Source organism: Diabrotica virgifera, chromosome 5 (assembly GCF_917563875.1).
Source record: "Diabrotica virgifera virgifera chromosome 5, PGI_DIABVI_V3a".
Lineage (NCBI taxonomy): Eukaryota > Metazoa > Arthropoda > Insecta > Coleoptera > Chrysomelidae > Diabrotica > Diabrotica virgifera.
This window is the reverse complement of record NC_065447.1, coordinates 174451064-174478796: the sequence shown is the minus strand read 5'-3', so window position 1 is coordinate 174478796 and position 27733 is coordinate 174451064. Positions and strand designations below refer to the sequence as shown.

Genomic DNA, 27733 nt, shown 5'->3' with positions numbered 1-27733 from the left:
GAATTAAATTTATTGACATAAGAAGAATCTGTGTAATTTATTTAATTTAAAATACACTTTACTGCTATCAGAAAACAGGAAAAAATGTTTATTTGACAAATAAATATTGTTTTTTGCAATTTCAATATTAAAGCAGCCACCCACCTGCCGCTTGACAATTTGAGCATTTAATTTAAGCGAAAAGCAATGATTTTTTTCAAAAAAACATTTTTTCTCTTTTCTGGGAGCAGTAAAATGTATTTTGATTTAAATAAATTACACATATTTATTCTTCTTTTTATGTCAATAAATTTAATTCAAAAAAATTTTTTTTCGACACCCTGTATAAATAGTTATGTTAATGTTTATATTACTGAATAGAGAATTGAATTACCTTTCAAATGAGCTATCACACGACCCCTATTCTCATTTAAAAAAATCATCGATGACGTCATCACGCCCAAATGGGTGACATCACTGGTATTATATAAATGCCAAAAAGTCGTAATTTAAAAATAAAAATTGACCTGATTCGGGATTTTTTCCAAAATCGTCCATTCTCGAGAAATGCATTTATTCCAACCTTTACGTGCTCACTGTATAATACGGGTATTATTCTGAGAGATTTGCTCAAATCAACATTTATTACATTACCAAAAAAACCTAATGCAAGAGAATGTAATGACCATCGTATAATTAGTCTAATGAGTCACACACTAAAAATATTCTTAAAAATTATCCATTTAAGAATTTTCAGAAAAGTGGAGCAAGACATCACTGAAACCCAATTTGGATTCAGGAATGCCATGGGTACACGAGAGGCATTATTTGGATTTAACGTCCTCATACAAAGATGTATGGATGTAAACCAACCACTCTGTTTGTTTTATTGATCACAATAAGGCGTTCGATAAAGTCCGACACAACCATCTTAGGGAGCGTTTAAGTATTACGTAACGCGATTTTTGAAGATTTTTGCCCCCCCCCCCCCTACTGAGTTACGTAATACTTGAACAGCCCCTTATACAGTTGCTTAAAGATAAACACATTGATAAAAAAGACAAGAATAATAACTCATCTCGACTTTAACCAAACAGCAAAAGTCGGAGTAGGTAAAGAACTTTTGGAGGAAGTAGAGATAAAAAGAGGCGTAAGACAAGGTTGCATACTCTCCCCCTTATTGTTCAATCTATACTCGGAAGAAATAATTAAAAAATCACTCGAAAATGTAACAATTTTCATAAAAGTCAACGGCAGACCCATCAACAATATCAGATATGCCGATGATACTATACTAATTGCGGAGAATATACAAGACCTACAGGCACTCTTAGATAATGTAGTAAATGCTATTAAGGAAAGCGGACTAACGCTTAACGCTAATAAAACAAAATTTATGACAATTTCCAAAACACAACAAGACATTTTAAACATAAGAGGGGTGCCAATAGAAAAAGTTAAAAAATACAGATATCTTGGTACAATTATTAATGAGAATAACAAGTATTCAGAAGAAATAAAAATGAGAATTCGACAAGCTACAGCAACATTTAACAATATGAGAAGAGTATTATGCAGTAGAGACCTTAGTTTGCAACTAAAAATACGAATACTGCGTTCATATGTGTTTTCGGTGCTGCTGTATGGGGTGGACGCCTGGACCTTAAAGAAAGAAATAAGCGATCGACTTGAAGCATTCGAGATGTAGACCTACCGAAGAATATTAAAAATAAGTTGGGTAGATAGAATAACAAATGTTGAGGTCCTCAGAAAGATGAAAAAGGATAAGGAAATCATGAATATGATTAAGATAAGAAAGTTACAATATATAGGCCACGTTATGAGAGCGGATAAATCTGTGGCTTGGTTCTAAAAGGGCCAATGTCAAATTTTTGTTTTTTTATACAGCTTTCTTTTGAATTTAATATTGACCAAACAAAATGTAAAAAATTACACTGGCCCTTTTAGCACTAAGCCGCATTATGTGACTTGGTGTTAAAATGGCCAATTTAAATTTTTTGCATTTTGTTTGGTCGATATTAAATTCAAAAGAAAGCTGTACAAAAAAATAAAAATTTGACATTGGCCCTTTTAGAACCAAGCCACAGAAATATGTGTTGCTACAAACTATTATGCAGGGAAATATACAGGGAATACAAAGTATTGGGCTCAACAATCTGAGAAAGTGGTATAATTGCAGTTCCGTCGACTTGTTCAGAGCTGCAATCTCAAAAGTGAAAATAGCTTTGATGATTTACCAACCTCCTTAGAGGAGACGGTGCCTAAAAAATAATATATACGACATAATTAAACCTAGGATATTTTGATTCAAATTCCACACCTACAATTTATTTTCTCGAAACTGCTTAGTTTACCAGTTCACCCTTTCAGGACATATGTAATATACAGTAATATATCTATCCCTTCACTCTTGACCTTCTGGATTGTCTCCAAAAATTTCTGTCTCTGGTCATTTATTTTAATTCATGCATATGTCTTTTGCATATTCCTGTAATCTGGTCATAATCTGGAGAGACACTTACTTACCTTTAGCTCATTTAAAATTGAATTACCTGTTCTTTGGTCAGTCAATAGAATTCGTAACATTCTTCTCCAATAGAACACTTAAGTGGCATCTATGTTTCTTCTTTCCACTTTTTTTAATGTCTAAGATTCACATTTGTATCTCCCTCAGTATTGGGAATATTAAGCAGTTCATCAACATCATTTTTAGAGTTGGTGAAATGTGAGAGTCCTTCCATATTTTGGCCATCTTTGCTACATCAACTTTTGCTAGGTCACATCTACATTTTATTTCTTCCTGTAATGACCCTGCGTTTGTGATCAATGATCCCAGATATAAGTGGGAGCTCAAAATGGTCAGTCATAGGTCATAGTTAAGTGTAGAAGGTTGTCTATCCGGTGGTATCATGATCTTTGTTTTTGATATGTTTAATTGCACACCAAATATTTGACTTTCGTTTTCAACTAGTCGTATGAGAGCAATTAACTCTTGACTATTTGCAAGAAGAGCTGTGTCATATATATGTACACATAATAATATATACAATATATCAAGAAGAAAATCTCACTGTAATTGAGGTTATCAGTAAAGGAGAAATAAAAAATGAAAAAACTATTTCAATCTTTTAATAGAAGACGTTTCGTGCAGTCTTCCTGCACTTCATCAGTTCTACTGATTGTGAAGTTACATATAAGATGTACACAACAATTTCATCACAATGGGTTGTGTTGTTAAACACTTAATAGCTAAAAAATACATAAAATTTCTTAAGCTAAAAATACAAAAACGCAAAAAATGTCACAAAGATCCTTAGTGGTAAAAATCCTAAGGTTATTAAATAGTTACATATAATTTATTTTGAAACATGAGGCCAGGAGAAGAAATATTTTGTTAGAGTCAAAAGAATTCTTTCAAATCCATTTCTTATTCTTACCAAAAAAAGCGCACAAAAATCCTAAGCAAAAAAACAACTGTTAGGTGCCTGTCATTAAATGGATTTGAAAAAGGGATGTGAAAATCTGAACCAAATTAATGTAAATTACTGTAAACCTAGATTTTCATCCAAAAACTCCCCTGTGACACACAAAAGATAAACAGAATTAAAAATATAAGATCGCCGTGAAAACGGCAGCAAAGTATAATGTCACAAAAAAGCTTTCAAACGAAAACCCGGTTTACAGGTTGACGATGCACCCTGAATTATATCAAATTTTATTTAATCGAAAAAAATGAATGGTTATTAATAAATGGTAATTAATGAATGGAAATTAATGGTTATTAATAATATGATTGCATTCGAGTTTGAACCTTTGTACCGTTAACATCGTATCGAAGACGAGCTAAGTACCTAGTTATCAAAAAGCAATTAGCAGAAAATTTGTCGTTTCAACAAGTAGATATAAATAAAAGTTTATTTATATATACCTAAGTTAAGTTTTTGTGAAAGTGGTACATACAAAAAAGCAGTAAGTGATATACGGTATATTATATACACGTAAATTTTTGAAATAGTAAATGTTTTATTGTATTATAATGTACAATGACCGTATATGTATACCAGTAACATTTTAAACACATTTTCAATTTTATTGCGATTTATACTGACAAAACTGGATTCCGTTCCCAATAGGGGACAGGGCCGCACTCACTCTTGCGGGTGATACCAGTTCTTCTAAAATGATCTCCACCGAAGCAAGCATGGATCAACAATCTCAACAAAACCAAATTTCACCGAAAAGCTACTCAGCAGTGACAAATCAATTTAAATTCCCTTCAAGACAGCTAGCACTAGTCTTCAGTGCCATCGAAAATACTCCACTTCATGACTACCAATCCCTCTCGGTAACATTGTTCAACCTAAAAATATTATTTTTGCCTCCCGCCTTTCCAACAACCGAGTTTGCATGTACCTTGCGAACAAAAATATCCTAGATGAGTTTTTAGATAACCATGGCCAAATCACTATCCGAGGAGAACTTTTAAGGGCTAGACGACTTATAACACCTGCCGAAAGAATTGTTATGTCACAGGTATACCCGTCCATTCCACACAATGTTCTTGAAAAAGAACTGCAAAAAATCGGTCTACATCTTGTATCTCCCATAACATTTCTAAAAATCGGCGCAAATCTTCCCGAGTACAGCCATATCCTAAGCTTTCGACGGCAAGTATATGTTAGCCCTCACAATTTAACCATCCCAAGCGCCGTAACAATAGCATTCGAAAACACAAACTACACAATATTCTTTTCTCAAGATGGAAACGTTTGCTTCAAATGCAAAAAACCAGGACACGTGGCAGCAGCCTGCACCGAACCTACAAATATATCTGCGACACAACAAACTCCACTAAGCTCTATAACTTCAAACACTACAACTGTAGCCGATTCGGCTGCAGAAACAGCAACAGCATAAATTCCTACGCAAACCCTTACCAGTACGACTAACCAACCTGAAACGTCCCAATCTAATCAAACTCCAACCACATTATCACACCAAAGCACCTTTTCACAACATACTGAGTCAAAATTACCAAATCTAAATACAGAAGTGACCGAAAACAAAGAAACTCATTTAAAACGCTCTATAAGTGAAGTAGCCTCTCCAGAAACCGACATTGCACTTCAAGAAAACCCATTTGTAGTACCAAAACCTACAGCAACTCGAAAGAAGCCAAAGACATCTAAACTTGAAGAAACAACGCATTCCAATGTATCCATTTTTGGCATGATATATCCTGCCAAAACCTTCATCAACAATCACGAACCACCATTTCCGTTGAACTGCGATCAATTAGTCCTCCTCCTAGAGAGCATACCTGGCTTATCGAACCCCATAATCTCAATCAATGACTACACTTCTGATTTGAGAGGTCTCAGTGACATGTTAAAGCAGATCCGTCCCTACTTAAAAGAAAGATCAATAAAAACAAGGCTGACCAACTTGAATAAAAAAATACTTGCTCATCTTGGAGAGGTGAGCTCCGGATTAGAAAGTGATACATCACAGTCATCATAGATTAGCAGCTTATATTCTCCTTTTTTACTTGCAACGAACTATTTGCTCTGTATCGCGCCCTGAAACATGCAAACCTGTCAAATATTTGTATTTCTCACCGACTCACCCAACTCTCTCCTTGCAATGCAGCACCTGTATCCTAAAAGTCCTTTAGAGAAACTAATAAAAACTGAACTACAAATTGCGCAAGAAAACAACACGACTCCGAAATTTATATGGATCCCATCACATATTATAGGAATTATCGGCAAGGAAGAGGCAGACAGAAGTTTCTCGTAATGCAGCATTAAGTGCGGAATTCTGAATTAGTGTGCGAGTGTGTATGTAATGATCTCAAAACGTTTTTCTTTTAACAAAAAGTGATTGGTCAGTGGCAACGCGAATGGTTTCTGTCGAAATCTAATCTAAGATCAGTAAAACCAGACACACGACAGTGGAAAACAAGTGCTAGTTCACGGTTTATTCAAACGGTTCTATCGCGCCTACGTATAGAACACTCTACCAGCTTTATCAGGAGAAAACTGTCTAGTAAAAGACTTACTATCTAATCTAAATCAATATTTTTGTACCAAATCTAGCTATTTGTTATTTGTTAAAAATCATTGTTAACCTTTGTTTGTCAAGTAATGCCGCTAATAACCTGTTGGTGGATGCGGTAAATTTTCTTTAATAAAAAAAAATAATAATAATAATATGATTGAAATCCAGGAACCTAGAAATAGGTGTGGATTAGTTAAATATTAATTACAAAAGACTGATTTACTTGCCTCATGATTGTTGAAAAAAGCCACTAAACCTGGAGTGTTAAGCCATGTTAAATTACAGGAGCTGGGTTGAAATGAGATTTAAAACTTTTATGTTGCTACCATCAAATACTATGGACTATATGGACCATCTAATGTATTTGCTACCATAGATATATAATACTCTAGATTGCGTCTTTGGTCTTTGGACGTGGATAATCGGGGTTAGAATCCCATACCAATCTTTACTTTTTTTATTTTTAACTTAATCAATATTGCGTTTATTAGATATTATTACATCTCTAAAGTAAATCTATGCAAAGAAATATATAACAAATAAGAAAAACTGTGTAGGTACTTACCTATAGATTTTTAAAAATATAAAAGCCAATGTTATTTTTTTAATAAGTTAATGGTAGAATAGTATAAAGTAATTGTTAAATATTCGTACAAATTACCAATAATTAATATCAACATAATGTACCATCGATTTATTAATTGAATCGGTCATTTCAAAAACAACACGAGTCACATATTCCTAATTTTACAGAACAGCAAAGAAAACTAAATATATAGTTGAAAGATGGATGACATCAAAATTCAGAGTTATATTGTAGTTTTGTTCCTAATTCTTTTACTGGACTGGTGTCATTTTTACACACAACGTTTATCTTAAAGGAGTCTCTTCCTCTCAAAAAGTTAGTTTCTGAAAATTGTGGCCCTTATAATTAGACATTATTTTTATTTATGAAACTATTGTTACAATTTTTTGAAAAGGTAGAAGCAAAACAAACATTCACATCATTCGAATAAGGCCGAATTTATACGTATTATTGTATTAATAACGAACGACTTTTATTTTACCAGGCAGTTAACAAATTAACAATTGTAAGGATAACAGGATAAGTTAACATTATAGTAAAGTGGAATTTATTTTTTTCGGTGAGAAATATCTAAATGTTGTAATGTTTATATAATTTTTGTGTTTTAATTTTATTTGTCCGTAGAAAGAATGACTTGTCCTATACATTGTATAATATGTCTCAAAGGATGATTAAGTACCTATTTAAATATTTTTTGTATTATTTTTATTATAAAAGAAATAAAAGTACAATTCTACTGTTAACGTATTTTGTTTGCAGTAGAAAGTTTTTAATAATTATTAATGTGAGGATTATACTAAATCAAAACCACAAAATGTTAATATTGATTGGTAATTATTATTATACTACGAGTATAATTTAACAATACATACCTATATTGATTTATAGTCTGTATTCCAATATTACTTACTATACATACATTTACTATCTGCTAGATTTACTTAGGTCCATTTTTCAGATGTAAAAATATCTAATAAACGCAATATTGATTAAATTAAAAATAAAAAAGGTAAAGTTGGTATGGGATTCGAACCACGATTATCTACGTCCTGAACCAAAGACCATTTCTCGTCACCACCCGCTCGAACTGTCAATACATAATACTCGATAAAGTGGGATAGTCACGTCGTCGATATTCCCTTGAATTAAAAAGAGACTACCGACCAAATAGGCTCATTTATCTCTGTCGCAACCGTCACCCATTGTAAGATGCCAGGGGGCAATCTAGAGTATTATATATCTATGGTTGCTACCAAGCATTGGTGGTTTGTAGGTTGGAAACTTTTTGGATGAAGGTAAAAACAAATGAAATTAGGCCATGTGTTGATCGGATTTGTGTGGAAAATAAATTTAAAATTTGACAACTGAATGAATTTAAGGATTGTTTAAAAGCAAGGAGTGATATATGATGCTAAGGTTGTCTATATCAGTACGTTTGTTCATAGAGTTTTGTTCCCTTAGGATGTGAGCCATTTCTTGGAAAGATCTTTGGTAGAAATTAGGTTATGTGACTAAGGTTTTAATGTTATCAAAATCAATTTGATGATAAGGTGTGATGGAATGTGTGCTGAGAGCACAAGAATGCTTGTTGCATCTGATATCGCTTCTGTGAGAAACTACCCTTCCTTTAAGGGTTCTTTTTGTTTTTCCAGCATATTTCAAATGGCAGTCATAATAATATATACATAATATGTATCCACTTTTGGTGAAAGGGTGAACTGATAAACTAAGTAGTTATAAGAAAGTGAATTGTAGCTGTGGATTGTCAGTCAAAGCATTCTAGGTTAAATTATCATGGCAATAACATACTTTATGTTGTAATGTAAAACACTTAAAATTTGAATAAATAAAACTGGAATATAAACTGGTAAATCAGGAGGAAAAGATAGTTCAAGCTTAGCACTGATACCTTCCTTCCTTTAATATTCAATCGAGAAATTACATGCTTATAGTGAATTGTTTATTCAATATGTATTCAATTTTTATTTGTAGTTTTTTGTTTTGTAAATGAAATGAACTATTTGAAAATTTTAACATCTTGTGAGCTCACTATTAGTATTATCACAAAATAATACCTATAGGCATAATAATGTTTTTTCTGTTGATATAAAATGCTTATTATTAAAAAAATGATAAACAATTATTAGAATAAAGAATGTATCTACTCACTTTTGGCAAGAAATGTTAATTTGTTTTGATTTTATTCACACCTATTGATATGTTTCCATATTCCCAGTTGATATATTTAGTTTTGTTTTTCAAACAGATGTTTTCTACATTTTAAAATTTATTGTCTAATAAAATAGAACAGTAATGAACTTGATGATTGATACTTTACAGCTAAGCATTATGAGGTGATGTCTGTTTGCTCTAAATTTAAAATATGGTGTTTATATAATTATGATAGCTATCTATACCAGTTCATGCTATATGAGAGGCAAAGTTTGTTATCAATTTATTGAAAGTAGTTCCAAACCGTGGCAAGTTTTTCTCTATTTATAACTTCTTCTAAGTACTAAAAGAAAAAGGATTCTACTCTGCATACTGCAGTCATGAAATTATTTATTTATTAATAACAGATACAAACAGGTTTCCCTACGTACATGTATCCGTATCTACAATGACAACAGTTTAGTACAACATGCACATAATGTAATAATTCGAGGTAATAGAGACAAAAACGACAGATGTTTACCAGCAAAAACGTTAAAAATAATAATAAAAAAAAACCTCTCTTTATATATTATTCATGCAATAGACGTTTAAATAATTGCAAGTTTATTCCAAATAATTCCAGACAAGTGGTTGTTGTTAAATCGTTGTAAATTTGGCAAATTTTATTAAGTGGGCTAGAAGTATTTACAAAAAATAATATGTTTTTTGGACGGGTTCTGTGATCCGGATATAAAATTGTATTTGCCCCAAAAGATCAGGCGAGTCTATTAAGTGATTACATAGTTTATAGAGAAAAATTAAACAACGTTGAAGTCTTCTTTGCTCTAATTTTTTTATATTAAATTCTTTTCTTAATGGTTGATACGAATCATATTCTGGCGATATTTTATGCTTTTTGTAAAATAAATATTTAATAAACTTGTTTTGAATTTATTCAATTTGCCGCATATGACCACTATTTAATAAGGTACTCCAGACAATACTCCCAAATTCTAATTTGCTTCTAACAAATGAATTAAAGAGCCGTTTAATTGAGTCGATATTTTGAAATTTATATGTTACACGTTTAATAAGTCCCATCATTTTGTATGACTGAGACATAATATTTTGCACATGTAAGTTGAAACTTAAATTATTTACAAACGTAATACCAAGATCCGTCACTTCATTGACCCTATGTAAGTTATTATTTCCCATATTGTACATAAAATAACTAGGGTTTGCCTGACGACTATATGCCATGATCGTACATTTGTTCAAATTAAAATACAGTTTATTACGTATTGACCAATCATAAATCTCGTTTAAATCGTACTGTAATTGAAAATAATCATTCAAATCTTTAATTTCTCTAAATATTCTTAAATCATCCGCATATAAAAGGCACCGAGATGTAATTAAAGAAGGTAATTCATTCACAAACAGTAAAAATAATAGCGGTCCTAAATTTGAACCTTGTGGTATACCTGATTCCACCAGGAAAACCTCCGATTATATTTATTATTAGAACATATATTACTGAGTTCCAGCTCCTTTTATTACACCTTTGACCAGTTGGCAGATGAGTGATACCCTTGTTCATTCAAATGATAATCTTATTTGATCAGCTACATGATCCTGGTACACTTCCCGTCATATAAAACTGTTACACTTTTTTCCCAATGTAAACCTGTGTTCAGACTGGACACAATGGTTCGTGAATCACTTGGTTATTGCTATCACAGCAAATAAATAAAAATAACGTTCAAAAATGTATAAACTACACTTTACTGATGCTACATATTACTAACAAAACAAATGAATACATCATGCTCAAGTTTGATACTATGAAACAATTTACACAAATTAAAATTATTCAATCTAACATAGTCTGGCTAATTGATTGTCACCAAAGCCATAAATTCCACGAAAAAAAAATGTATAAAGTTTTTAGATAGGTATTATTTTTATCATTAACAAGAAAAAAAACGTATCTAATAAATTTAATAACTAGCGAGAGGGTTGATTTAATGTACAAAATGTTTGAAGGATCTTTAAACAAGTGCTACACTTTACGAGAAACCTCACCTCAATCACACCTCTCGATTTGAACATAATAATTTAAAGTCGTGTCTTGATTTTTGTCGTGTCTATGTAGCATTATTTTTGAATTGAAATATTTTCATAAATTATAATAAAACCGAGTCAATGTATGGGTACTTAATTGAGATAATGGAAAATTACAAAATTACTTACTTACTTAGTCCTAAGCCTTTCTACCTTTAGGTGTAAGGCTGGTGGAGTTGAGTTTGGCATTGTAGTCTCCATGCTTTCCGATCTTGCGTTAGGTTCCTTGCACTTTCCAATGTCAATCCCTTCTTCTCGACTTCTTTCCTGATTTCATCCACCCACATAACTCTTGGTCTTCCTCTTTTGTTTTTCCCCTGCACTCTCGTTTCGAACACTCGTTTTGTAATCCTCTCCTTCGACAGTCTACACACGTGCCCGAACCATCTAAGTTGTCCCTCCACTATTTTTTCATTAATTGGTTCCAGTTTTTTGGTTTTGTCTAATTGTTTCGTTTCGTATTTTGTCTGTCCTCTTTCTGTTTGCTATTTTCCTCAGGAACCTCATTTCCATAGCATTGACTCTGGATTTTTGTCTTCCCGTCAATGTCCATGTCTCGCTGCTATACATGATTGTTGGTCTAACTACTAATTTAACGACTGCCGTTTTTACTTTCTCCGGTATCTCTTTTTTCCCCAAAAATGTTGTTTTCATAGCGTTAAATAAGCTTCCTGTTCGTCCCATTCTCTCGTTTATTTCCATGTCTTGTTTACCATTTGCTTCGATTATTACTCCTAGGTATTTAAAATATTCCACTTGCTCTAGTTGTTTCCCGTCTAATTCTATTGCGTGTGTCTTCCTCGTATTTGAAATTATCATTGTTTTTGTTTTCTCTGTATTAATTTTCATATTTATGTTTGATAGTTCTTCTTCTAGGATTTCAAGATTGTTCTGTAGGTCTTCTCTGTTTTCTGCTACCGATACCATGTCGTCTGCGAATAGTAGCTCCGATAGTTGAGTCCGTTTCATTTGCCAGTATCCTAATGTTAGTTTTCTCATTCTTCTCTTGGCTTTCTTTATCGCTTCATCCAGTACCACTGAAAATAGCAGTGGACTCAGCACGCATCCCTGTTTGACGCCTTGACTTGTATTAAATTCTCTGGATTCCTCGTTATTGGTTCTTATTGTATTTGTGTTATTTTTGTACATATCCTTTATTACTTCTATTATGTGTCTGTCGACTCCCCTTTCTTTTAGTGCGTTCCACACATACTTTCTTCGGATTCTGTCAAACGCCTTTTCCAGGTCAATGAAGCACATATGTATCTCTCTATTCTTCTTGATTACCTTCTCACTTACTTGTCTTAATGTGAATATTAGGTCTTGCGTGCTTCTGTCCTTCCTGAATCCACACTGTGTGTCTTCCATAGTTGTTTCTATTTGGCTTTTTATTCTTGTGTCTATTATTCTTGCGAATACCTTCCCAAGAATACTTGATATGGTGATACCTCGGTAATTATTACAGTTTCTCTTGTCTCCTTTTTTGTGTATTGGTAGTATACTGTCTTTCTTCCAGTCCTTTGGTAATTCTGCTCTATTTATGATATCATTCATTAGTTCTTTCATGCTATCCATTCCCTCTGTCCCCATGAATTTTATCATTTCCGGGGTGATATGATCCTTGCCTGGTGCTTTGCCCAATTTTACTCTTTCTATTGCTTTCTCTAATTCCTCTCTTGTTATGGATTCCACTTGTTGTTCTTCATTCCTTTCTTGTATCTCCCCTATGTTGTCCGTGTCTGCATGAGTTAGCTCTTTGAAATGTTCTCTCCATCTTTCCATTATTTATTTTTCTTCTGTTAGTACGTTTCCATTCTTGTCTTTTATATTCGGCATCGTGTGCTCTTTCTTTTGTCTGAGTTGTTTTAATACGCCGTAGAAGAGTTTTTGGTTTTCCCTATAATTTTTTGTCATTTTTTGTCCAAATCTCTCCCATGACCTTTCCTTTCCTGCTTTCACCGCTATTTTAACCTCTCTCCTTTTTTCTTTATATGCCTCGTAATCTTCCGGGTGTTTTGTACTTAGGTATCTCTTCCATTTTTCTTTTTTGTTCTTTATTTTCTCTCGTATTTCTTCCGTCCACCATTCCGTTCTCCTCATGTTAGTATTTGCTATTTTTGCTTTCCCACAAGTTTCCTCAGCTGCTTTGATTATGCTGGTTTTTAGATATTCCCATTTTTCTTCTATATTTGTATTTTTTGCCCTACCTTTCAAAGTATTATCTCATTTTTCTTGGAATTTCTTCTTATATCTTTCCTCTTTTAATTTGTAACTTTTTATTTTTTCGTTTACTACCTTTCTTCTCTTTTCTTCTTTTTCTTCTGTTGTTCTAATTCTCATTATTACTAGATGGTGGTCACTGCCAATCTCTGAGCCTCTTTTCACTTTCGTATCCTGTACTCTTTTCCATTTGTTGCTGCTTACCAAAAAGTAATCTATGATTGATTTTTCGTTTCTGCTGTCTTGTACTCTCGTGTATTTGTGTACTTCTTTATGTTTCAACTTTGTATTTGTTATAACTAGTTTGTTCTCCATACATATTTCTATTATTCTTTCACCATTTCTGTTTTTCTGTATTTCTTCTCCTTCTTTTCCCATGCACTCCTCTATTCCGCTGTTGTTGTTTCCGACTCTACCGTTTAGATCTCCCATTACAATTATGTTTTCTTCCCCATTATCAATTTGCATTTGGAGCTCCTCGAAAAATGTATCTTTCTCTTCCTTTCTTGCATCTTCATTTACTCCGTAGGCTGTTATTATTGTCCATATTTCTTTGTCCATCAGTTTCATTTTCACCGATAATATTCTCTGGTTAACATATGTTTCTTCTATAACGTGTTGTAGTCTATTCGGTGCAATTATTATCCCGACTCCTTCTTTTGCTCTCTCTTTTGTATCCGCTCCTACCCAAAGTAACCAATATCCTTTGTGTATTTTCTTAAGACCTTTTCCTTTCATCTTCGTTTCCGTTATTCCTAGTATTTCTATTTTTTGTTTTATCATTTCTTCTACCAGTTCTTCCTCTTTTCCGTTGATGCTTCTCACATTCCATGTTCCCAATTTTATCTCTCCTTTTTTCTGCAATCTAGCTTTCCCCTTCTTTTTATTTTCATCCTTGTTTACCTGTGGATCATCTTTTTCCCTATCGCTTTTCCCATTCATTGCCTTGGTCGTCATTGTTGTGTGTCCGGTCTCATTATTTTCTATTACTTTTTTGGAGTCCTTTCACCGATGTTTCTGCGAATTTGTATAATTTTCTCATTATTATGGTCCCATTTTCACTCCTTCCCATTAATCTCCAGTTTCATATATCCTATCTTCGTAGTATTACCTTTGTCTTTTTCTTCTTTTGCCATTTTCCTATTTTCGCCTAATTTTTGCTTGTATTTCCCTTTCCTTTCTTGTCAAATCTGATTATATATACACCTTTTGTCCCTGTAGATTCTTCAGTTTTCCCTTGTTTTTTAGTACACTTAGCTTATCCGTTAGGTTTTCCATTTCTGCTACAAAAATTTGGTCTCCGATCTTCACCGCTCCTCTAAGTTTGACCTGTAATTTCAGATTTCTTCCTATGACAAAATTAATAGGAGAATTTTTTAGAATGCAAATAAATGTGATTGATTAATCGAGAATGCTCGAAAGTGTTTTAGTTTTTAGTATACTAAAAACTTGCGGTCTGTCGCAGAGTCATGCTTTTAGCTGCTTTGATAGAATATTTTCATTGAAGTGGCAACGTTGCCCTAGAAATTAGAATGACACGTGTAACAAGATCAACTTACACAACATGAAAAACACGATTTTCGGCTGTAGGAGTTGTACCAGTTTTTTTTATGCGAAGTGTACATTTCATATTTTCAATTATGAAACATCACTATTTGTCATATTTATTAACAAAATTAATTTACTAAAGAGGGGACACTAGCATCTGATCAAAACCTTAACGTAACTAGAGTAATAATAATTATTTCCACCGTAACGGGTAGCTCTTTCAGTACGACAGACTCAGTAAAACACAGGTTAAAAATAAAGTAAATATATTTAAGATAATTATATACAGTTGAAAATAAATAAAATAAAATAAAATTCTATCTTCTGCAAAGGAAAAACAATATTATACTCCTTACTGTCATCCGAACATAATAGTAATATTAAAATGATACGATAAACAACATAATATATACAATAACAATCTCGCTATGTTAAATCAACATAGCCATGCATTCAGACCCGGAGACACCGCATTTCAATTCAATGCGGCAAGGTTGAACAGCAACACGAAGTCACTCGTTCATCATTACTACCGCCTACTGAGGTAACGGTCTCGGTAAGAGGCCACGTCACTACTGAGGCGCCCACCTAGGCAAAGTACCGGCTCAAATAACGCCGCATCTTTGCCATCCAGCTATTGCTAATTCAATACGTTAGCAACAACTGATTTTCTCATTCTCCTGGCTCGTCTTAAATATGCTCTCCTTCGGTTTCGCCCAGCGGTAGTATGAAGAGGGGATGCGTCAACTCGGATACTCCTACGGTCGTCTCTGGTCGACCGGCCCATCGCCCGCTGTGGCGTCGTATCATTACACCACTAGACACTATACAGAGAAACAATAGATAGGTAGACGTTTTTATTTCCTATACCTGTTTTTTTTACATAGGAGGGGTAATTAAAATTTACCGCGCCGTAATGCTTGTTTGTAATTGGTCCAACCACAGGCAAGTTTACTCCACTAAATTATAGAATTTTAACTATAATAACATTTATGAAATTTTGACACTAATGGCATTTAAAATTCATAGGTTGATTACGTTATATCAGCGATTTTTGGTGTTTTCTGCCATATTCCGTTAATTTTTCAATTTTTAGTCTGCATTTGTATAAAAACAGTTGTTTTTAAAACTCTTTATAGTATAATATAATATTTATGGATTACCGTCGACGAACAACCTGATCAACCAAAAAAGAAGTATGCCAGGGAAATAAGGCAAAAATATACCATGTTCGGTTCACTTGAGCAGCCAGGTTGCAAATGGGTTTTTTGGGTACTATATACCTAATAAATTATAAATACAAAAATGCCCGTCACAGTTTGGACGAGAAATTTAGTTATTAACAAATAAGGGTCAAAAATCAGAGTTTTTTCGTTTAAATCGCTACAGGTAAAAATAGGGTAAAAAAATGTCTGATTTATAACATTTTTCTTTTAGTATATGAGCCAAGGTTTAAAATACCGTTTTTTGAATTTTGGTCCGATTATTTGTTGCTTCGTATATTGTAAAATAGAACTAAAATTTCGAAAATAAAAGAATTGCTGTAACTTTTGCGAAAATGAATTTAGGACTTTCATATTGCATGAAAAGTTGAGCCAAACAGTCCATACAATGCACGAAAAATTTTAAGACGATGCGTCACTTGGTTTAAATTTTATTCAATTTGTTTATCCCAAAGAGCTTTTTTTTCGCAATGTTATTGTTCAGAAAATAATAATGATACAGCAATTCTGTGAAAACAAAATGAAAGAAGAATAGTCATATTTTCAACGCATTTAAAAAATCATTAAAAAGCCATTTTTATCACTCATAAAACATTTTTCTAAAATAGAGTCATTTTTGGCTTATAAACAATTTGAATAACTTTGTAAATATTGACTGTAGGCTAAAACTACAATGGAATTTGAAAAACTGGTATTTTTATACGAATTTTCAAAGAAAAACTTTTCGCCTAGGTTAATTACGGTCAAAGTTAGCCACTTTTTTTATTTAATTGACAGCTACTTTGTTTATAACAATTAAGCAACCTAACTAGAGCCATTTTGAAGTTGAAGATATATAGGTTATGTGTAAAAGTTTGAGTAAACTTTAAACCTCAACAGAGTGGTTAATAAAGCTTTAAAATGGCGTCCGAACGGAATTAATTAGTGGTCGGTGGAGTGGAATTACGTGCACTCAAAAAATGAAACTGATTCTGCAAACATATGCTGCGATTAATATCGCCGGAACTTGTTGATGGATTTTGATCATAATTTTTTTAATTTGTATGTACTCGTAGTCTTATAGAGTACGTTATGTACAACCCCACCTTACATTACAAAATGTTAGGGGGAACTCCCGTTATCACTCAGGGATATGAAAAATAGATTACTACCTATTCTAAGACCTACCGAATATACATATATAATTTCATAAAAATCAGTCAAGCGGTCTGGGAGAAGTATGGAAACTAACACTGTGACAGGAGAATTTTATAGATGTAAATATATAGATGGCTATTAACAAATAGGGATTGGTGATAGAAGAGTGAAAATTAAGAGTTGTATGTATGTATTTTTTAATTCTACATCATATAAAATTAAGGTAGATAATTTTGTCCAAAAAAATAAAAAAAAAATATCGGGACAACCCCCCTTATAACTTATGGGTATAAAAAATAGACTAAAACCTCTTCAACGTCCTACAGGATAAACGTGTAAAATTTCATAAAAATCGACCAAGCCGTTTTGGAGTAGTATGGTAACTAACACTGTTACAGGAGAATTTGATGTATATAGAAAGTAACTGCGAATTAAATAATAAAAGTGGCTAACTTTGAACCTAATTAACCAGGCAAAAAGTTTTTTTTCTGAAAATTCGTATAAAAATACCAGCTTTTGAAATCCTAAAGTAGATTTACTCTATTGGGACCGTACAAGTTCGGCAAAGCGACCCCTATTTCTACGCTCTATACTAAAATTCGCACTTTTAATTATATTGGCCAATTATATTAGTCCTGGTTACTGGATAATTGTCAAGGCCATAGTCCAAAAAAATAATAAGAAGAAAAAATAAGATTCAGGTTATGTTATGAAAACGTCAACAATTGTATGTAGTAAATAAAATTAGTTATTAAAATGCAGTACTGCAAGCAAAATAAAATTAATTAAAGTTACCTCTATATAATAATTGCATATCATATCAATATTGTGAGCAATATATAATTTTTCTGCTTCATTGACAGAAGGTATGAAATATACGTCAGTTTGACAATATGAATTATTTAAGATAGTTGCAATATTTCTCCGCGACTCGCGCAGGGTCGTTTCTCGTTTCCCCTTCCAAGTACTTGCACACCGCGAATAGTCAACATTAACAAAGTTATTCAAATTGTTTAGAAGCCAAAAATGACTCTATTTTACTAAACTTTTTTCGGAGTGATAAAAACGACCTTTTAATGATTTTTTTTCAATACTTTAAAAATATAACTATTATTCTTGCATGTGGTTTCCACAGAATTGCTATGTCATTATTATTTTCTGAACAATAACATTGCGATAAACAAACTGAATAAAATTTAAACTAATTGACGAATCGTCTTAAAATTTTTTGTGCAATATATAGAATGTTTGGCTCAACTTTTCGTGCAATATGAAAGTCTTAAGATGATTTTCGCAAAAATTATAGCATATATTTTTTATTTTTGAAATTTTAGTCTTATTTTGCACTTTCCGAAACAAAAAAAGGTCGGACCAAAATTCAAAAAGTGCCATTTTAAACCTTGGCTCATCTACAAAAAGAAGAATATTATAAATAAGATATTTAATTACCCTATTTTTACCTGTAGCGATTTAAACGAAAAAACTGCCACTTTTGACCCTTATTTGTTAATAACTAAGTTTCTCGTCCGAACTGTGACGGGCATTTTTGTATTTATAAAGTATTAGATATATAATACCCAAAAAATCCATTTGCAACCTGGCTGCTCAAGTGTCCCGACAAAAACCTTATTTCTCTGGACTAAAGATGAATCTGGTTATTTTTCTAGTGACATTATTGGGTGTGAATCTGTCTTTTGAGTTTACCTATTTAAAAAATGAACCATAGATCATAGATCAATAAAATTGTGTAATGTATAAATATTTTTTAGAAAAATAATCCTAATGTAAGTAAAGAAGAAGTTTCTTTATTATGGTATGTTGCCTTGGATGAAGAAACAAAGGGGTCCATACAACCCACAAACCTTGCTACTAAGATCACTGGTATTAGAGGGAGAACTACAACATTGGGAGATTTTAGAATAAAATTAGTGAATACATCAGGTAATTAGAAGAGATTATAAAGGTTCATTGAAATTTGTTCAACAGTCTTCTAAGAATTGTTGAATTTTCATTGACTATCACTTTTTACGTATAATTGGAAAAATTTTCCCAAAAATCAATACAGTAAAACCTATAACGGACTAATTGGGGGGACGGGGTGTCCGTTAAAGCCGAAAGTCTGTTATATAAAAATAGGTTTAGAATAAATAAACATTTTTTTTTGAAAATATGCATTTTTTTACAACCGTTTTAAAAATGCAATTTTTAGCACTCCATAGGAGCATTAAAAATGCTACTTTAAAGCACTAATGGTTTAAAAATTTTAAGGCACTGCCGTTAAAAGTGAATTGTCAAATTGTGAAACGTCAAAATATTTATATTTCATTTATTAACATTAATATTAATAGTACAACTTGCGCAATTTGAAAAAGGTTTTTTTAAATTTAATTTAAACTGTATTATTGCATTTTTAACACGTTTTTAGAAAAAAACTATTAAAATTTGTTAGAATATACAACAATAAAAGTAGATGTTATTCTATAGTTATGATTTACGTATTGACAGTATAGGCAGTTTTGATGTAATGTCAAGAAAAATATAAAAATGGAATGTCAGTCAAGTTCAAGTAAAAGTTTTTGTGGGTATTGTCTTGTAATTGAGAATGAATAAATTATAATTGTTGATATATAAGACGTTTGTAGAAAATATATTGTATGATATGCGTGTTAAAAAGTACATTTTTAAGGCACTCATGTGAATTACAGAATTCGCTTCGCTCATTCTGCAAACTTTCACATGCGTGCCTTAAAATTGTAAACTATAAAGATGGAATGACAACTTACGGGCGGAATGAAAGGCACCGTTGAAGAAAAACAGGCAGTACTGCTTATATAAAAGAAGAAGAAGTGTAGATAAAAAACAAATTGTATTTAATTGTCTTACTCGTGAAGTAACGTTGCTGTTTGATATCGACGCGCTTGCTTTCGGTAATCCCGCTTTGAAAAAGGAATCAAGTTTTGTTTGCACTTTTGAAGTTTACTGTTTTTTTATAATCAACTCTCTAAAATTATGCTACCCTCGTGTATTCACTTCATTATCTTCATAATGCAATACAACCATTACCTCTTCATCTTAAAACTTTCAGCATTATATTCGTTTGGTTGCCAAAATTACTCCTTGATATGCGATGTTATATTTTTTAATGATCATCTTCTGAACGTAGAATATTTTCAGAGGGATGAGCAGGAGCGTTGTCTAAAATCAATAAACGTTTCACCTCTTCCGGCGGTATTCCCAGTTTCTTCAAATTTTCTCACTGTAGGTACAAATTCTTAAAAAAAAACCCAATTTTTGATCCTATCCTTGCTAATTTTTCTTCAAAAATTCGATTTTTTATTTTTTTTTACATATAAGGGATTTTTTTGTCCGTTATATCCGAAGTCCGTTAAATAGAGACGGGATCAATATCTTCCTACCAATAGGGGTAACTACCCCCAACTACCCTAAGATGTTTCCCGAGGGTGCATACCCGCATAGTCCGTCCTATCGAGGTTTTACTGTACTGTTTTAAAACAGTTTTTAAAACACTAGATTTATGTAATACTAATAATAATTTACATCAATGAAAACCCATAATAGTTTATTATGCAACGATCATTAATTTAATGTTGGTCATTAGGATGCAAGTATACAGGATTCGACATGAGCCGCGTACCAGTGAATGTTGTATAGAATACGAGCATCATAACACAAACGGATTAAGTTATTAACAGATATTAAAAATAGTGATACTATATGATTTTTTATACATCTTTGGAAGGTTGAACAGCCTAATGATAGAGTCTTCTCTTCTTCTTTCTCTTTATAAGCAATTCCGTTTGTTCATTGGCGAATTTATATCTGTATGGAAGGTTGTCACTCCATCTTTTGAGCAGACGGCCGATACTTCTACCTATTCGTGATTTATCTTTTGCTATTTTGACCACAAAAATACAAAGATTGCGCTGGGCAGGTCACTTTATAAGAATGAATAACGACAGAACACCTAGCAGAACGCTTAGCGGAACTATGGTGGGACGTCGGCCAGTATGAAGACCAAGGAAGAGGTGGATAGACGAAGTGAGAACAGATGCTTCTTCTTCTACGGCACTACAGCCCAAATTGAGCCTTGGCCTCCTTTATTTTTTGCCTCCACCCTTGCCTGTCTGTGGCTGCTCTTCTCCATACACGGACTCCTAAAAGGGCTTGTGCGTCGCTGTTTACTGTGTCTTCCCAGCGCTTTCGTGGCTTCCCAACCGGTCTCTTTCCTTACATTCTAGCATTCAGTGCTCGTTTTGGTAGCCTATTCTCTCCCATTCTTATCACATGTCCGGCCCATTGCAATCTTTGTAATCTAATGAAGTTTGACAGGGGCGTTTCCTTATAAAGTTGATAAAGCTCGTTGTTGTATCGACTTCTGAAGATTCCGTTTTCCCTCACAGGTCCTAGTATTCTCCTAAGTACTTTCCTTTCGAATGTGTCGAGTTTGTTTTTGGATGTTTCTTTCAGCACCCAGGCTTCACTGCCATAGCATGTTATTGGTCGAATTAAGGTTTTATAGATTCTCATCTTTGTATTTCGGTGGACACTTTTAGACCGAAATATATGGGAGAGGGCAAAATAAGCTCTGTTTGTCTGCGTTATTATCTTCCGTACTTCTCCATCTTCTGATCCGTCGGCATATATTTCTACTCCCAGGTATGTAAACTTTTCAACCGTTTCAATGTCATCTTCATGTATAATGTTTTCTGGGACTATATTTCTTCTCGTCTGTCATTATTTTTGTTTTTTCTGTGTTAATTTCAAGACCTAGTATTTTTGTTTGTGTTTTTACCGCTGCATATGTTTCCTGTGCTCCTGTTGATGTTCTACTCATAATATTAATATCATCAGCATAAGCGGCCAGTTGAACCGTTCGGTTGGTCAGTAGATTTCCTCGTCCAGTTTGCATTTGCCTAACCGCATACTCCAGTGCCAGGTTAAACAATGTTGGGGCCAGCCCATCTCCCTATTTTAGTCCCTGCGAAATGCTAAAAAAGTCTGTCCGGTGGTTTTGTATTCGTACACATGCCTGAGTTTCATCCATTGTGGCTTTAATGAGTCTTATTAACTTGTGTGGTATTGCCAATTCAGCCAATATATAGTATAGTTTGTTCCTTTTGACTGAGTCGTATGCCTGTTTGAAGTCTACAAACACGTTGTGAACATCAACATCGTGTTCCCATGCTTTGCTCAAGATCTGTTTCACTGTGAATATTTGATCCAGTGTCGATCTTTCCCGTCGGAAGCCCGTCTGATACTCTCCAATAATATTTTCTGCTAGTGGTTGGAGCCGCTGGTTTATAATATACGTGAGGACATATGCTGTACATAGTAGAGAGATTCCACGGTAGTTTTTGCACTGGAGTTTGTCTCCTTTTTTATAGATCGGGCATACTATACTTTTCTTCCAGTCGTCGGGTATTTTCTCTTCTTGCCATACGTCTTTGATGAGCGCGTGGATGTGACTTGCTAGGTGGTCGCCACCTACCTTATATAGTTCTGCTGGTATTTCATCAACTCCCGGAGCTTTATTGTTTTTCTGGGCCTTAATGGCTTCGAAAACTTCTTCTATGGTTGGAGCTTCTACTCCATTCTCTTCTACGTAGATCATACCCATTTCATCTTCCATGTCTACTTGAGTTCCAAGTAGTGTCTGAAAATAATGCTTCCAGGTTTCTGTGACTTTCTGTTGGTCACTGATTATTTGCCCACTTTCATCTTTACATAGACTTGTTTGAGGTTTATACCCACTTTTTATCTTTTTTAGGTATTCATAAGCCCCTCTAATTTCGTTGTTTTTGAAATTTTCTTCCATTTTTTCTATTTGTCCATTTTCATAGGCTCTCTTTTTGTTTAGGACGCTTCACCTGTGGTAAAAGGACCTGGTGAATATCTCCTGTCCTTCACACAAGAGGGGAACCAGCTTCTATAGTGGTTGATATAATTAGACTCTGATATTCTTTGTCGAGTCGAAGCAAGGTGTAAATCGGTGTTGAAATGATTAAAATACGTGTGAGATAATTAGTTTATTTAACACAAACACTAATATTTACAAGTATCGTACAAAATAATTATTATTGTTTTTACTACAACAAAAAAACATACATAAATTTGCTATGTGCAATTGACAGTAAAGTGAACCGCGATTTAAGAGTGAAACATGTGATTAGTAACAAGTGAGAGAAGATTCGCGTGAAAAACCGTGTAATGCGATAGGAAAATACGAGACGTGAATACTTTCAGAGTTGAGCGAGAGACGCGACCGATTAGCTCGGTAGTTGACGAATAAGTGATTGAGAGACGAGAGACTAAAAACGACTTAGGCATAAGGATTCCTTTTTCCTTTGGGTCCCCAAAAAGAAGTGGAACTCATTCATCAATGTCCTATGCGTGTCTAATTTACGTTCAGAAATAAACAGAAGGTTTAATTTAGTCCAGTAACGACAAAGGCCTTTATTGGTTTAAGGATACATAAATCCGACAGCAAGACAGCTTCACACATTGTCAAGTTGAAAGAATTGTTCTTAATTTCGATCCAAACCCTGGGAACCGGATATATCTTAACCTAGAATGTTTTCGTAGTGCACGGGTCCTTGTATCGCCGACTGAAATGGGAGGCCACGGGACAAGCAAATGTTTTCTCGGAATTGGTTAATTTTGGAAGCTACAAAGGGCAGATGTGTTCGTTTGAAATTATCAATGATTCGACGAATTTTATTAAGATTCTTATATAAGTAGAAATGATAATTAGCTTTATGTTAGAAAATCTAACATAAATTGCCCCCCGCGCCAGAGGAGGAAAAATAAATGTTAAGAGCAAGATAGAGAAAGAGAGAGCGATGGAGAGAGATAGCGATTGGGAGAGAGAGATCGAAAGAGAGAGAGAGAGCGAGAGAGGGAGAGAGAGAGTGCGGTTTTTAGTAAATTTGCTTGAGAGAAGAAGAGATTATGGGAAACTTTATCTTCAGTTGTGAGTTATTTAAAAATTATATTTACAAATAAATTGCGAAAAATCAAGAGATAATTCTTTACAATAATAAACAAAACTTGTTTTTTTTTTTCATTTTTCTTAGTGTATATACTATTTTGTACAAAAGGGTTTTGACCTAAATTTACAAATCAGTTGTCGCGGGTAACTGTAAATGTGTCATAAATTATAGGCGTTTTGCCCTGAGTGAACTGTTGTGGTGTTTTTATTTTTCAAATTTATTGTCAACAAGTGAAAGTGCGGGTGACTTGGGTACTTGAGTAGATAGAGGCATTGTCTAGTTATACAATGCTAGCGGTAATATTTTGAGGGTAAGGTCGGTTATTGAACTGTGTTTCCTAAAAAGGGAAGAAATATTTTCATTTTTGTTAATGCCTTTTAAAATGAGATTTTAGACGTTTTCTTGGGATAGGAAATGATTCGTCAATATTCAAATTCTCGGATGGTGTTTTATGGGTTAAATTGATTTTGTCAAAATACACATTTGTAGAGTGAGAAAATAAAGAAATGTTTTGTTGTTTAGAATGGGCTGCGTTTGGAATATTACCGGCGATTACCCATCCAAATATTGTATTGAAGAGTGTGGGTAGATTTTTTCCTAATTTTACGATACCCGGTAAGAGGATTTCGTAGTAAGCATCTGCTCCTATCAGAATTTCAATATTTGATTCCATATAAAAATATTTATCAGCCAGGCTGAGATCTTTTGGAATTTTAAGAAAATCAGGGTTGATATCTAATTGCGGTAGCTGGCAAGAAATCTTTGGAATTATTGCACAGTTTAAATTGACATTACGTTCGAAACCAGGTGTGTAAAGCATGATTTTTGCCATTGATTTCGAAGTGAGAGAACTTTGGGCAATGCCACAAACTTTTAGTTCATTGCCAGAAATTTCGGGATTAATTTTATTAGCGAGATTTTCCGTTATAAAAGAATTTTGACTACCAGAGTCAAGGATTGCCTTAGCAAATATGGCATTTCCAGATTTGTCAATTAAAATTACTTGAGCGGTGGGTAAAAGAGTCGAAGAGTGTGTAAAAGGTTTATTTGTAACGGTTAGAGCTACGTTAGGGTTACATTCATCTTCTTGAGAGTCATTAAAATAAGATGGCTGAGCAATATTTGCGTGGAGTGAGTTAGTGGAATTTATGGCATTTGTGGTGCGGGGTGAGAGACTGCGAGCATCAGCAACTTGTGCTTGCGAATTTGCATCATTATTAAAACGAGATGCATTATAACGTGTATTTCTGTTACTATTCTGTTGATCGGTTTGTGCATAGGGCGTAAATCTAGCAGAATTTACATGTGTGCTTGCATTGCGATTATCTTCGGGGTGAGAAGCGTGAGAAGAACGAGTACGTTTAGTGTTTTCTGCATACGAGTTTTGGTGCAGAAGGGTGTGATGGTTTTTAGAACAAATAAAACAACCGCGAGAAGTACACTGAGCATGAGTGTGTTTTGTACCAAGACAATTAGAGCACATGTGTCGCGATTTTAAAAAATTAAATTTTTCTGAGTGAGAGAGGGCAGCAAATTGCCTACATGAATATATCTTGTGCGCTGAATTATTACAGTAATTGCATTTGATGTTATTACTAGGGGAGAGAGGTGGAGAGGTATTTGAGAGAAGAGCAGTGGCGTGAGATTTAGCATGTGGTTTGTCCCTTTTTGTTTCAGGGATATTTGTGAGGTCTGCAAGAATGTTGCAGCGTTCATTGAGGATCTCAAAAAGTTCGATAATTGTGGGAGTGTAATTTCTATCTCTTCTTTCCCCATAATATCGTTTGGTGGCAAAATCGAGCTTTCTTGTTATTAAATTAATTAAGAGATAATCCCACGATTCGACGGGAACTTGTAGAGCCTTTAGGGAGTCAATATTTCTTTTTAAATCGTTTGTAAAATCACTTAGTGACCGATAGTTGCTCCTTGTGAGTGTAGGGAAATCTATGATAAGATTGATGTGAGAATTGATAATAGCAAGACTGTTGTCGTACTTCTTTTCGAGTATGTCAATAGCGAGATCAAAGTTTTCGTTAGTTACGTCAAGCGAATCAATTAAATTTAAGGGTTCTCCGCGGAGGGAAGATTTCAAATAAATTAGCTTTTGAGCTTTGGTGAGTGTTTGATTATCCTTTATAATGGAGGAAAACAATTGGTAAAATGAGACCCATTTACTGGGCTCACCATGATATATAGGAACAGAAACAGGTGGTAAGCGTACGTTGGAGTTAGCATGATTACCGTGTTGGTACTGAGAAGGTACCGAAGAAGAAGAATTAACTTTCGTGAATTGCGCCAATTTACCGTCAATTCGAGACATAGCAGAGAAGTATTTATTTTCAACTTCTTCTCTATTTTCTGTGTGCAAATCAGCATTTTTGTGAGTGTCTATCTTATTACAAATATCATTATAATTATTAAATGCATTAATTAAGTGCGTTCTTCTGTGACTAAGTTCAAATGTATCAGTTTGACTTTCGAGAAAATTGCTTATCCAGTTTACATTTCGTTCAAATGATGATTTGCATGTACCAATCTCCCTCTTCAGTGCGTCCATAATTAAAATTTAAAAAATTAAAATATTGATTGTCCAGTGACAATCTGTAAATATTGTGATTTTAACGGTACACAAAGAGAGATCGTGGTTGAAAATAGATTGAATATGTAGTGTAAAAAGAACTAAAAATTATGCAAAATATTTAAAAAAAGAGACGAACAGATTTATATAAAAAATAAAGAGTAAACAAATAAATTGTCCTTTAAAAACACATGCGTACACAAACTTATTGAGTGAATGATAATATGTGGAGTAATATTTAAGGAAATAAAATAAAAGTTCATAAAGTTTTTTATTATTGCGATGTTACCTTAGTATGCGTCAAGAAAGCGTTGTTCTTGTAGAATGGGGCGGTGTTAGCGTGGGGTCGGTCAGCGGGACAGCAACGGTCCAAGGTGGAGGCGGTCAGCGGGACAGCAACGGTCCAAGGTGGAGGCGATCAGCGGGACAGCAACGGTCCAAGGTGGAGGCAGTCAGCGGGACAGCGACGGTCTAAGATGGAGGCGATCAGCAGGACAGCAACCGTCCAAAGGTGGAGGCGGCCAGCGGGACAACAACAGTCCAAGTTGGAAGCTATCAGCGGGACAGCAACGGTCCAAGGTGGAGGCGGTCAGCGGGACAGCAACGGTCCAAGGTGGAGGCGATCAGCGGGACAGCAACGGTCCAAGGTGGAGGCAGTCAGCGGGACAGCGACGGTCTAAGTTGGAGGCGATCAGCGGGACAGCAACCGTCCAAAGGTGGAGGCGGCCAGCGGGACAACAACGGTCCAAGTTGGAAGCTATCAGCGGGACAGCAACGGTCCAAGGTGGAGGCGGTCAGCGGGACAGCAAACGGTCCAACTTGGAGGCGGTCAGCGGGACAGCAACGGTCCAAGGTGGAGGCGATCAGCGGGACAGCAACGGTCCAAGGTGGAGGCAGTCAGCGGGACAGCGACGGTCTAAGTTGGAGGCGATCAGCGGGACAGCAACCGTCCAAAGGTGGAGGCGGCCAGCGGGACAACAACGGTCCAAGTTGGAAGCTATCAGCGGGACAGCAACGGTCCAAGGTGGAGGCGATCAGCGGGACAGCAACGGTCCAAGGTGGAGGCAGTCAGCGGGACAGCGACGGTCTA

General features: G+C 34.3%; 1 protein-coding gene across 1 annotated transcript in view; it reads left to right on the top strand.

Moving 5' to 3' along the window:
* LOC126885221 (uncharacterized) overlaps positions 1 to 27733 on the top strand; it is a 105029-nt gene that overhangs the window by 14370 nt on the left and 62926 nt on the right. The window contains exon 4 of the mRNA XM_050651674.1: positions 18825 to 18996. Coding sequence (XP_050507631.1) covers positions 18825 to 18996 — 172 coding nt within the window. The remainder of the gene's footprint in view (positions 1 to 18824; positions 18997 to 27733) is intronic.